Below are 13,802 nucleotides of genomic sequence, written 5' to 3' on the forward strand. Positions count from 1 at the left end.
CTCAGGACTTCATGGCCTCCATGACGGCCATGAAGTCCTGAGCCGCCCCGGTCAGACCAGACTCGGCATGGAGATTGAAGTCCCCCAGGACCAACATCCTGGGTGTCCTCAACACCAGGTCCGAGACAGTCTCCGTCAGCTCAGGCAGGGAGACTGTTGGGCAGAAGGGTGCATGGTACACCAACAGAATCCCCAATCTGTCTCGGTCACCCAACACCAAGTAGATGCACTCCAGCCCTGGCCTCGAAGGAACTGGAAGTCCCGTGAGGGAGATGGAGGCTCGGTAAACCAAAGCGAACCCCCTCCCCTCCCCTCCAGGCGTGGATGGTGCTGAACCAGATACCTGGGCGGGCACATTTGAGAGAGGACGACATCCCGACATCCCCCCCCTCGCCCAGGTCTCTGTTATGCAAGCCAGGTCAGGCCCCCTCATCCACAATCAAGTCATGGATGAGGAAAGATTTATTGTACCCCTTTGTTTGGAAAGGACTTTTTGATCAATACCTTAATTTCCCTGTGTTCTGTCTGGAAATTATGTGGATCAAGGCCAATTCCAAACCTCACTTACCCTAACAATAGGTAATATTTCTATTTCTCAGGGTGAAATGCTTTTCAGTTTGAATAATGCATTTCTTAAGCCTACACAGTCCCTTATAGGCCAAGCTATAGTAGAAATAATGGAAGCAATCCTATAGCAGCAACACAAGGTTCATGCTCCAGTGTTACATGGCTTGTTACTTTGTATTCTTTAAAATTACCTAATTGTTCTTCACAGTATTGACTGAAATGTTATTACCTCTTCTGTCACAATGAAATCTATGGATGATCAAGTTGTACAAGAAGAACTAGGATACCAAGATGATGAGGTATGATGCACAGTTAATGCAAAGAGACAGTGTGGTGTACTGGTTAAGAGTGCAGCTCTGGGACTCAGCTGAATTGTGTTCTAGTCCCTGCTTAGCCATGGAGCCAACTGGGTGACTTTGGGCCAGTCATAGACTCTCAGCCCAAACTACCTCACAAGGTTGTTATTGTAGGGATAAGATTGAAAACTGCAGGAGAGACTGATGGAAGCCACTTTGAGTTTTTTTTTTAAAAAAGGAAAAGACAGGATATAACTCTAATAAATAAACAAATAAAATAAGTTAAATAGTGGTTCTCAGCTTCTTTCATCGTTTTATTCCTTGAGAAGATTCTATAAGATAATAATTTTAAAAGCCACAGGATGGCTGGTTCATTCTTAAACTAATTAGATTTGTATATTCAGATGCATGTGAAATAATACATACAATATTCATATACAATATTAATAATTTTTAAAAACAACTTTAAAATGGTAGAACTGGTAACATTATTAATTGAACTAGGAGTGATGAATATTCAAATAACAAAATACTGGTTATTATTGGTTTTGCATCCCTTTAGGAATCCTTTTTCCAGGATATTGATCTTCTACAGAAGCAAGGAATTGTAAGCACATTCAAAGATATATTTCCATCTATATCTGTCTACTACAGCAATGAGCAATCCACAGACCTTCCTCTAATTTCAAAAGTTCCCTGCAAGCAAACAGTTCAGATTTATGGCAAACGTGATCTGTTTGTCCCACATTTGCTGAGCAAGGAAGAAGAGAACTAGAAATAAGAAAAAGGGGAGGAATAAAAAAGATAGAGAAAGGAAAAGGCGGCAGAGAAGGGGAGAGCAAGAAGAGGGGTTGGTTCTGCTCAGTTTTGCCTCTGGCCTCGCTACCATTGGCTTTGGCTCCATCCCCCACTACCATGTGACCTCCAGCACATTACCACCAAGATATGTGGCTCCTGATATAAAAACAGTTCTCCTACCCTGGCCCAATACATTCAACCTGGTAGCATTCTAAGTGTTTTGGTTTGCAACTCCCAGAAGCCCTGACCATTAGCCATGCTGGGTGGGACTTAATTGAAGATACATTCCAAAATATCCGGAGGGTACCAGGTTGCCTACCCATTCACTATGGAAGACACACCTTGTATTGTGCAAGTACCCAGCTGTGACTAATATATTATCTAACCTAAAGGTTGTTGAATTGTGATTTGGGGAGACCTCACCATCCTCCATTCTATCCCATGTTGGTTAGCACTGCTTTCATACTTAGACTTCTAAATCCTTTTTCCTTTTATTATCCCTAAGTATCTGTTGGAGTGGTGACTCTGTTATGAAGAAGTTATCGTATGTTGAGTTTCAGGATGAAAAATGTACAATGTTTAGACTTCATGGTTCTATGGTTTTTGATATCTGGTGAAGACCTTCTTATTCATGAAGAGCTTTAAACAACTTGTGTTTGAACAACAATAAATTAAACTGGGTGGTCAATGATTAAATTAACTGTATAATTTGAGCTGCTAAGGGGTTTTATTTTTGCTCTACTAACAAAGAAAAATATACTGCAATTTATTATCTTTGTTGCGTTTAATCATTTATTTAGTATTTTAGCATTGTATTTTATTCTTTCTTCTGCGAACTGCCCAGGAAACATGGTGATGGTAGGATGGCTACTCATGAATTGCCCCACAAAAAGAGGAAAAGCATCAGCAAAAAGGGAACCCAATTTATATTGTTGCAAAATTAGAAATTATTATTTAGCATAGGAAATTGTCACCTGGTGATCTGGGTACCTGTTTAGTCTGCTTTCCATGTACTGTTTATGGACATGTTCAAGGCTCAGCTCCCCCTACTCATGATTCTTTATCTTCGATCTAAATTTGGACAGACAGCCCTTCAAGTAGAGAATGCCTTCAAACCAAAGGATGGCCATCTGGCAACTCTTGAAATAAATAACTATCTTCTGTAAAAGAAGATACATGGCCAACTTTGTGGATGGACAAACTATGAAAATTCAGTAAATAATTAACCATACCAGCATCAGAAATCCTGCATAAATGCTCCTTATTCTAGTGGAAACCAAGATTGAGTTGATTAATCTTTATCTTTTGGATACTTTTTATGACCATCAAGAGCATTTTATGAGCATCATATGTACATCCTTCACAGAATGTGGCTGATATTAAAAAGCTGAAAGCAGTGGGAATTTGTACAATCAAAGGAATTCAGATGACAACAAGGCGGGCACTATGCAATGTGAAAGGACTTTCAGAGGCCAAAGTGGAGAAGATAAAAGAGGCAGCCAACAAACTTATAGTAAGCAAAATCTATTGCTCACAGTTAAGATTATCCAGCTGAATTATCTTCTGGGCCTTCCCACTGGCATCATTACGATATATAAAACTGATTTGTAAAATTTACGCTCGTACAGTTGCATTCTTGTAATGTATTGGGTGGCTTCACATGATACTATAAGCCACACTGCATAGAAAGTTTTACAGTGTGGCATATTTTCAATGGGGTTTCCAATGTCCCCAACAGATGAGTTGGGATAATGTAGCTCTGGAGGCACCTACTTCCCACTCATTGCTCTTGCAGATATTCCAGAGAAAACCAGGGTAGCACCAGGGTTTCCTTTTCTCTCTACAGCCATGAAAGCCCCAGCATCAGTGGGGAGCTGGTTACTCTGCTATTGCTGGGGCTTATTGGAGCCATCCTGCAGGAAATGTGCTGGGTTCAGAGATCATGTTTTGCATGTTGCACAAACACCGTCATCATGGATTCTGGAATTTACCTGCTCTGTCTTTCTGTGATGAACCTGTAACATCTGAGGCAACTGCATAGTGCTTATTAATTTTATTTCACTGCTTATTAATTTTGGAAGCATGCTGCATGGAGTCATAACTTTGTGCATTTGCCATATGTAAATATCATGGTGAAAACATGCAGTAAACATGAAGTTAACTCACTACATCAGTAATCTGAATTAGGTCTCTGATCAGGCTGCAACTGTATAAAAGTTTCTGCCATTAACTCTCAAAAAATAAGCAACAGCAAAATTGTTGAGATTTTTTTTCAATATATTCAGGCTACAAACTTACTTGAAAATAAGAGCTACTAGACATGTGATTTGCTTCTGAGTAAGCTTGGAGAGAATTGTGCTTCATATCTTAACAACTGACTTTGGTGAAGAAAATAAGGCATTTGGATCAAGGATGTTATATAAATATTGTTTATTATATCCAGTGCATTTTGCACTGTACAAATGACTTGATAATTTTTAAATCACAGTGTCATTCCTCAAGGGTCATACCAAGTAAAAATAATCTGTTTAAATTGTTTTATGTTCCCCACAGGAACCAGGATTTCTAACTGCTTTGGAGTATAGTGAGAAGCGGAAAATGGTTTTCCATATCCCCACTGGAAGTCAAGAATTTGAGTTAGTGAACAAAAAACAAGGCATTAATTCCTGCACTTTTTTTGTAGCTAGTTTGTATGCTTTGGTTATAAGTCCCATTTCGTGGGGCTGCCCTTGAAGACGGTCCAGATACTTCAGATGGTGCAAAATAGAGCTGACAGGTTGCTGACGGGGAGTGGGCATTGTTCTCATATAACCCCAGTCCTTCGACAGCTTCACTGGCTCCCCATTGAAGTCCGGGCCCAATTCAAGGTGCTGGTGATTACCTATAAAGCCCTAAATGGCTTGGGATCTGGGTATGTAAAGGAGCACCTGCATCCATACTTGCCCTCCTGCCCTCTAAGATCGGCGGCAGAGACCCTTCTCCGGGAACCTTCCGTGAAAGATATTAGGAGGGTAAGTACCTGGAGGAGGGCCTTCTCTGTGGTGGCACCCCACTTATGGAATGCGCTCCCCAGAGAGATCTGCCTGGCGCCGTCATTATTTGTTTTTCAGCGCCAGGCCAAGAACTTTTTATTTAAATGTTATTTTAATTAATTGTTTATTTATTGGTTTTATTTATTGCCTGGATGTATCCAATTTTTATATTTTTGTATTGTTATTTATTTGTTGGAAGGCACCCCGAGGATTATGTGAATGGGGTGGCATACAAGTTTCCCAAATAAATAAATAAACACATTTAACATGCATAAGGTGCAGTCCTATCCATGTTTAGAAATGCTTGCTGGACCATGTGGAGAGTTGTAGGCCATTTTTCTGTCTAAACATGCATAGTATTACACCATTAGGCACTTAAGGCACAATTGCTATATTAGTACCAATAAGAGCAATAGAACAGTGGGAGAAGATGGGAAGAATCTTGTGCTGCTGCCACCCTCCAGCTGTTGTGCCAGTGGGACTACCACAATCACAACAAGAAGCTAGCTCTTTCTAAAGCAATTCTAAAAATTAGTGGTTGAGAAATATTCTTACTGAAGGCAAAATATTCTGTGTATTATCCAAGTCAGGTGGCATGGTCAAACAAGGGCTTATATGCTCAGATTCCTTCCCTCACATCCTTGTTTGTGGTACCTCTGCATGTTATGACATCTGAATAGGGCAAACTATGCTTAACACAAGTCATAGTTTACCTTTAAATAAAAAATGGAAACTATAGTTTGAAGTGGCTTTCTATCTATGGTTTATAAGTAAACTATTACATGGTTTGCAATAGCCACAGTTTGCGAAATGTTGATGCTATGACAAACTATAGTTGCCATGATCTAGGAAGTAAGGAAAGGAAGCAGAATGCAAACAGAAAGAGGGGAGTTATTCATGCCAGTTCCATAGTGTTCATGAAAGTTCAAATGGATATCTGAACCAGCCCTTTAAGTGGGATGTGAGCATCTTTCTTCTTAGTATAGGCTATTCAGTCACATTAGCTATCATACAGTTAACTCTACAGAATGTATTTGGTATCTGTAAAAGACAGTATTTCAGTCTTTTTTTAATCATGTAGGGCAGGAGTCAACTAACCCAGGCTGTTCCTCACAAGCTACCAAAAAGATCAAAGACAAGGTCTTTCAACACAAGCATATTGTTTTTAGCGCAACAGTTTAACTGCATTGTTTTCTTGGCTTTGTGGCCTATTTTGGCTAACTTTCCTTTCTGTCCTCCTATCTGTTATTCTAGTAAACTCCTGGGTGGTGGGATTGAAAGTATGGCAATCACAGAAGCATTTGGAGGTTAGTGAAATAATGTCCTGCAACATGGCTGTGTGTGTGTGTTAAGAAGCAAATTATTCTTTGGACAAGTTTGCAGGTCATGGTAAGCCACACTCAGAATAAGCCACTATGGGTTGGTTGGTTGGTTGCTAACATAGCAAATGACTGGGTCACTGCAGCTTTTCATGACTTGTGACACCCTGGTTCTCCTACTGGCTCCTGGCATGCATCCTAGGTTTCTTTGGAGCAAAATTCCTAATTTCCTTGGTCCCTACATCAGCACCCTTTTTGCCATTGGTCTGCAGGAGTTGCCAGCTACTGAGAGAAACATACTCCATCCCTGGCACCAGATTGCCAAATGGAATTAATTATATTAATTATATATAACAAGAAAGCAAGACTGTCTGTCTGCTATTTAGTTCAGCATACTGATATTCCCTCTCTGGGCTTTCCTTGCTACTGAACACATTTTTGTCTCCCCCCAAAAGAGGCTGTCTCACATACTACCAATTATACTTGGCCGGGAAAGCTCCTTTAGCCACCAGTTCCTTTTGACTACCTTTCTCCCTCTACCCCAGTCTATGTTTGCTGCTTCCCTCCACTGCCCTGAAATCTGTTAAGTGCAGTATCTCATCCTGTAGCCCTTGCTAGTAGCTATAGTTACACAATTTTCATGGGTTTGTGGCATGTCATATTCTTTAAATGGTTTAGGTGAGCACTTTAATTACTCACTAATTTACCACATCTCAATTTTTCTAATTTTTTTTGTTCTACATTAGAATTCCGAACTGGCAAAACACAACTTGCCCATACTCTTTGTGGTATGTATAACACAATCATTCAGATAATTGTATTTGCTGTGTTAAAAATCATGTATCTGGCCTTTAAAATAACTGATAAAAATAATCTGCATAAAATTTAATGTAGACATATTTTAAGCAGGGAGAGTTGCATAAAATATAATCGATTTGCAAGTATACATGTGGGAGTGGGAAATGGCACTTAATAATACTTAATAAGTATAACATAATACTATATTAAAACTATCATCATCATCATCATCAACAACAACAACAACCGTCTGTGGACTAAATGCGTATGTGCATAAGTGTGTAGCTAGTTTTGACCTAAAGCTTTGGCACAGCTCAGGATCATAATACCTCACAGAGCTCCTCTCCTTGCAGAACCTACCTGCACCACACTCATTGTCTAAGGCTCTCTTCCAGGCATGTCTTCCACCGGAGGCTTAGAATGTGGCAACAAGGGAGAGGACCTTGCAAACAGTTGAGCCCCTTATTATGGAGCCAACTCTTCAGCGAGACCTGTGGGCTCTCTGAGGAATTTAGCAGCATATGAACAGGACTTGCAATTTATCATTCATGTTAAACTTTGGTAGATATGTGTGTGTGGTGTCTGTCTATATGTAAATAAATAGATTTTATATTATGTACAATATTTTGTTTTAAAATCTTTGAAATCTGCCCAGAAAGCTCTAATTATTGGGCAGAATAGAAACAGAGTAAATGTAATGAAGTGTGTGAGATTGGAGAGAAAGATTAACAGTGTAATGAGAGAAAGAGGGAAGGTGAGTGTCGTTCATTTTCAGAGCATCTCCATGAACTAGAAGCTACAAATTAAACAAGGTAAACAATATAAGCCCTGCCTTGGGCTCATAATTTAAGTAGAATGAGAGAGTCAAAAGAAAATGAATAGTAAACATACAAGATCTGTTTGCAAAAGATTTAATGAAGAGGTAAGATTTTCTATGCCATTTTAAAATATACTTTAAAAACCTATCGTTATTTCAGCTGGAGTAAGTGCAATCAGCAAAATATAAGGATCAGTAAGATGGATCAGCATATGATTAACTGTAATTAATTATAAGCCAGAGACAGCCTGGGTGAGCAAATACATTATCAGGATGTGTTTAAAATATATCACATTTTCTGCTTCTCAAACTGCACAAAGAAGAGTATTCCAGAGGAGGGGCACTGTCCTTGAGAAGTATCTTTTGAAATACTTCATGGTGACATTCTGATAGTCACAGAACAACTAGCAAGACCTTCTGTAAAGTTCTTAAAGGTTGAATGAAAGATAGAGGTATCCAGATTCCAAAAATGTTAGGGCTTTGGTGGCTTGGTCAACAGGCAGTCAGTACAATTCTTTTAAAACAGGTGCAGTGTTAATATGGCTGATGCCTCACTGAGCAGCCTAGTTGCTGCATTCTATACTAGCTGCATCTTCAAATCCAGGCTCAGGAATAACCCCCGCAGAGAATACATTCCACTAATGTAGGAAGGCCTCGGCAATTATAGGCAGCCTATAAATACATGTAAATAAATAAATACATGTAATGTAGTTATGAGGGTATGATGATGCATGAAAAATGTGAAGAATGTATTAATTATAGTGGGGTTATTGAAATTACTTATATTGCTAATAACAAATGATACCCAGTTTTTTTGACACATGATCGCAAGTTATACTGAAGCATCTGCTATAATTTGTTCTTTTTCCTATTGTGCATTATAGTGACAGCCCAACTTCCAGGAACAGATGGCTGTTACACTGGTGGGAAGATAATCTTCATTGACACGGAAAACACCTTGTATCCTTTTTGCAGTACACTAACAGAATTACATGGAAATTCTGCCTCTCCTAACAATAAAATCAAAACATGTTTTTTATTATGTCAAGCAGAGTAAAGGTTCGGAAGTGTATCCATTTTTTCAGTCTAAGGTTTGCTGGGGTAGAAATTGAGGGCCAAGTAATTTTGCTGGTGGGAATATTCATTTGCATATATAAAAACCAGCACATTTCAAAGGTGATTTAGAAAAGAGACTCCTTAACTAAGAAGCATTTTCAGTCGTCCAGACCGTCTTCGTGACATTGCTGACCGCTTCAATGCAGACCATGATGCAGTTCTTGACAATGTATTGTATGCACGGGCATATACTAGTAAGATTGCAAAGTGAAGAACCCTTCCCACTTTAAGGTTTAATTCTTCTCAACTCAGAAAAGATTCTAATGAATTCTATAGATGATTATTAATATACTACTACTACTTTTCACTTTTTTCTTTCTGTTCTGAAAATGGTTGGGACAAATGATCTATATGTATTCCATATATTGTTATTTTATTGAAAACCTCAAATAAGCAATGCGTTGGATAAAACTTAAAGTTCCAATGGACCCATTTTCACCTAATAATATTGGAGCATAAAGTTTACACACATCTGTATGATCCCTCAGTCTATTCCATCCCCTCTACCCTCCTGATGTACCATTATGTCACCTTCCTCTGAAACCATATCAGCCCTGTAGTGTGAGTTTTGCCTATAACAGTAAAAGTGCATATTTCAGCACAGTTGCAAGTACAAGGTTTTCTTCATCACAAAAATGTATAAATAGGCAGTTTTTGAGCTGAGTTTTACATGCCTGAGCACAGAGCAATATTTTTAAAACTCTTAAAGTGTAATGCTTTACATTACATTATTACAGTTACATAGGCAAATTCTGAAGCATACACACAATTTTTATTTTTATTTTTAATTCTAGTAAGGTAAAATAGGTTTTATAATCTCATCTGGAGTACTGTGTCCAGTTCTGGGCACCACGGTGTAAGTAAGATGCAGACAAGCTGGAAAGGGTTCAGAGCAGGGCAACAAGGATGATCCAGGAACTGGAAACAAAACCCAGTGAGAAGAGATTGAAAGAACTGGGCATATTCAGCTTCAAGAAGAGAAGACTGGGGTACTTGAAAGCCTGTCACAAAGAGGAAGGCCAGAATCTCTTCTCAATCATCCAGAGTGCAACACATGGAATAACAGTTTCACGTTACAGGAAGTCAGATCCCAGCTAAATATCAGGAAAAATTTCCTGAGCAGTCCAACAATAAGACCAATTACCTAGGGAGGTTGTAGGCTTTCCCACGCTAGAGGTATTCAAGGTGCAGCTGACAGCCATCTGAGAGGAATGGTTTAATGTGGAGCTCTGCATCGAGCAGGGGACTGAACCGAACAGCCCTCTGGCCCCTTCCAAATCTACCATTCTGATTCTATAACATTTTTAATAAAAGATGAGCACAGTAACATTTTTATTAGAGATAATTGCCTTTACAACTAGAGATATACTTTATTAGTGATGGCATGTTGCAGAATGTTAAAGTAACTCTGGTTGCCAAATGGGGGCAATTTCCAGGTGTCACACTACCTTTCAAGTGTTTAGTTTCCCTTAGTAGTATTTTCCAGTTTGTCACCTTTGAAACAAAGTTTAGAAAAGCAACTAAATTTGCTTAGTAAGGTTGTAGCATAATGTCATGAAACCACTTATGACTTGTCTTGTGAAATGGTAATAGATGCCACACAGGAAAAAGCCTCCTATACCTTTGGTAACTGTTGCTTTACTTTCCCCAGTTCTTTTTTCACAACAAGAGCACCATCCTAAAAAAAGTGCCCTACATACAGCATGGCTGGATGAGGCATGCTGAAGATAGTAGAACTTTTTCTGGTTTAAAGACACATGGGATAGCACCTTAAAATGATATTGCCATTCACTGTAATTAATTTTTCTTTTCTGTCTTCTACCTCCTTTCACATTGATTTGAAACTGCCTTTTTTGGTGCTGATTTTTCTTTATGGCAATTCCTCTTCACAAGGTGAACATCAAATGGAATTACTTGACTATGTTGCTGCCAAATTCCATGAGGAACCTGGCATCTTCAAACTGCTGGTACACATATTAGTTACTCAATGTACATCTTCCATGTTTTTTAAGCAATTCCTTCTGTGCATAAACTTTGTCCTTACTATTACCATGCAGATAATAGATTCCATTATGGCACTGTTCCGTGTGGACTTCAGTGGTCGTGGGGAGCTGGCTGAAAGGCAACAAAAACTTGCTCAGATGTTATCAAGGCTTCAAAAAATATCAGAAGGTAGAAGAAATGATTCAGACAGAGTTTATTTTTCTAAAACAAGAATAGGTGTTTTATTTATTCCATTTATTTCACAGGGGAAGCTTTCTGGGTGGTTTACAATAATATATAAACAATGCAATATATACTGTAGCCTCTTATCAAAAGAAACATTAAACAAATTAAAAACAGCTAAAGATACCATGGAGAATGTCCCTGTAAAAAGAAACATGCCTGTGATGGATGGGTACTCCCCTCAAGCCCTGCATTTAAAGACCTTGGCATAAAGGGTCATCTCAACCTGGCATGCAAAAGATTACAAGGTGGGTGCCAGGCAAGCCACAGTGGGGAGACCATTACCACTTTTGAAAGCACAAGCAATTTCATCAAATAACATGTTGCCAGTAAAGCTAATCTGGAATTATCAATAGAGAGTCAGGTTTACTTGCCTAAATTCAAATCACCACTCAGACATAAATATACTTTTTAAATGTATAATATTGATTATAAGCTTCCTTGGGACAACTTTTGTTTTAAAAGATGGCTGCTAAATGGTTACATATATAATTATATGGATGTTGCTCTTAGTTCCTTCATTTAAGAGTGGAGATGAAAATGTAATAAATTAATATAATAATTTGTTGTAAAAATCTGATAATTCCGTATAATTGAGTAAGGGCTTCTTTATATGAGGCCACTTTACCAGAGCTTCTGTTTCTAGATATTTTGTGAGATTAAATCCTGCTTCTTTACATGTTTTCCCCCCATTTTTTTTCATCTGTCTTTTTATATGTTCGGTTATACAACCACAGGGTGATGCTACAGTAAGGCAGAATTGCAGATACACAAGCTATTCATTCTGGCTCATTCTACTTTTTCAGAGGAGCGTACACTTTCCTCAGTCTAAAAAGTGCCATGTAAATGCTTGGAAAGCACAGAAAAGAGCTTGGAAGTTGACAGTGTCATGTGAAGCACTCACAAGCTACTGAGAGTGAGGAATCATGAGTGTACAATAAATGCCTCATCTAAAGAAACTCTAAAATTCAGTGTTACAATCATTATATCCTAGTAAGATTTTTCAGTACTATGGACTGCAGTTTTCATTATAAAACAGACTCTTGCCAGGAATACTAACAAAATGGATTTTCTCTCATATCTGTTGCCTCCCTTGTGCTTTATTTTTCACTGAAGAATATAATGTAGCTGTGTTTATGACCAACCAAATGACTGCTGACCCAGGTGCAACTATGATGTAAGAAAAGTTATTTTTTCCTACAAATTAAGGAAGTCTGGGAAAAGGGCTAGTATAAGTGGAAAGATGCACAAGGGTGATTTACATGAAAGTGTTGGGGAGAATGTCACAGAGTTAAATGGGCAAACCCTCAAGCTGCTAGTGCCCATCATGGAAATTCTTTTCTGCTATCCAGGAATTTGCCAGGCATTAGATAGGGCTCCAGCTGCATATTAATGTGTGTGCAAAGCTCTTCAATGTGAGGAAGTTCTTTAATCCTGTCAAGGTGCCACCTCATGTGGAGGAGCTTTTGGTGTGTACATCACTATATTTGGGGAGTCCAGGGAACCCCTTCCCATGCAGTGAAGAAACATTTCTGTTGGGGAGGTTGGCAACAAGTGGTATAGCCATGGTGCACAATGGGCATAGGGTAAGGGTTGGTATAAACCATCCTATAGAAGATCCTATCAGACAGGATCTTCTAAAGATTTCCTCTATGCTCATGCATTTAACAAGATGAATTTTACTCATGGTGTAGACACTGTCTTGTGTAACTCTCCTACAGTTTTCTGCTGTTGCTTCCATCTTTTTCCTTTCTACATAAATTCATTAAAAGAGGAAAAGATGCATAACTACATCATGTTTTTTGAACATTAACCTAGGAACCTTCCACCCGGAAGCACCTAGAATCCAAGATCAAGCTCCAAAAGCACTTGCCTAATTGGCAAGATGGGAACTCAAAAGCATCTATATAGGAAGGGAAGTATGTTGCCCATCAGAAAAAGCAGTTGCCTTTCAGCTCTTACTAATTGTTCTTGTTTGATTGATTTAGATTTCAGGCAGATCCCAAGAAACCTGTTGGGGGCCATATCCTTGCTCATGCTTCCACAACAAGAATTAGCTTGCGGAAGGGAAGAGGAGAGTTGCGTATTGCTAAGATATATGATAGGTAATATAGAGGTTGAGTGGCATAGTACATGTTACTAAGACATATTACTTAGATTATTTGATTACAGGTTAATTTTATTCTTGAACTGAGGTTATTAAAGAATAATTAATAAATTAGGCAATCTTTCCCAAGTCTGATTCCCTTCAGTTCTGCTGGAATACATGCTGGGAAGGCACCAGCTTTTCCAACTGGTTCTTCTTTTTGATTACCAGAAGAATATGTGAAGGAAAAAGAGATGGAAGAGCTAGATGATACCTTTTGATTGATAGCAGTAAGATCCTTTTGTTTGAAAGTACCCCAGGTCTGAGCATGTATGTTAGTTGGATGATATGGATCAGAAGTGACATTAAGACAGAAGAAAATACATGCATGAAAAACTTGTAAAATGAGGGTCATTTGCTTCTGCTATGTCAAATGGCATCATTTAAAAAGGAAATCAATAAGACTATGAAAACAAATTTGATCAATTCCTCTGTAATTTGGAACGAAAAGCAGATACCATGTATGTATAGAACTTTTGTCCATCCAGTATATGCACATACTGAAAATTGAGTCAATTTCTGCATTTTCTTAGCCCTGAAATGCCTGAAAATGAAGCAACATTTGCAATAACTGCTGGAGGAATTGGAGATGCCAAAGACTAGACAGACCCTGGTGAACAGTTGAGGAACTTCCACTAGGACAACCGCATCTGGTTCTTTGCTCCTTTGTTGCTTGTGTTCATTGTA

The 13,802-nt window shown here is 38.7% G+C and overlaps 1 protein-coding gene across 1 annotated transcript; it reads left to right on the top strand.

Annotated features, from left to right (window-relative positions):
• The first annotated feature begins 809 nt into the window (after positions 1–809).
• DMC1 (DNA meiotic recombinase 1) lies at positions 810–13,718 on the top strand. Its single transcript, XM_044441279.1, has 13 exons — positions 810–866; positions 1,426–1,470; positions 3,028–3,174; positions 4,215–4,297; positions 5,948–6,000; positions 6,759–6,800; positions 8,512–8,587; positions 8,846–8,937; positions 10,637–10,710; positions 10,801–10,915; positions 12,086–12,146; positions 12,958–13,074; positions 13,649–13,718. Exons 1-13 carry the CDS (start codon positions 810–812, stop codon positions 13,716–13,718), a joined length of 1,032 nt encoding a protein of 343 aa, XP_044297214.1.
• Positions 13,719–13,802: the final 84 nt, after the last annotated feature.

The sequence above is a fragment of the Varanus komodoensis genome, unplaced genomic scaffold (genome assembly GCF_004798865.1).
Source record: "Varanus komodoensis strain SLA01 unplaced genomic scaffold, ASM479886v1 scaffold39, whole genome shotgun sequence".
Classification (NCBI taxonomy): domain Eukaryota; kingdom Metazoa; phylum Chordata; class Lepidosauria; order Squamata; family Varanidae; genus Varanus; species Varanus komodoensis.

Coding starts and splice junctions, on each gene's coding strand:
- DMC1 (XM_044441279.1), top strand. CDS start 810: ATGAAATCTATGGATGATCAAGTTGTACAAGAAGAACTAGGATACCAA. Junction 6,801..8,511: donor ACTTGCCCATACTCTTTGTG/GTATGTATAACA, acceptor TGTGCATTATAG/TGACAGCCCAACTTCCAGGA. Junction 12,147..12,957: donor GACCCAGGTGCAACTATGAT/GTAAGAAAAGTT, acceptor TGATTGATTTAG/ATTTCAGGCAGATCCCAAGA.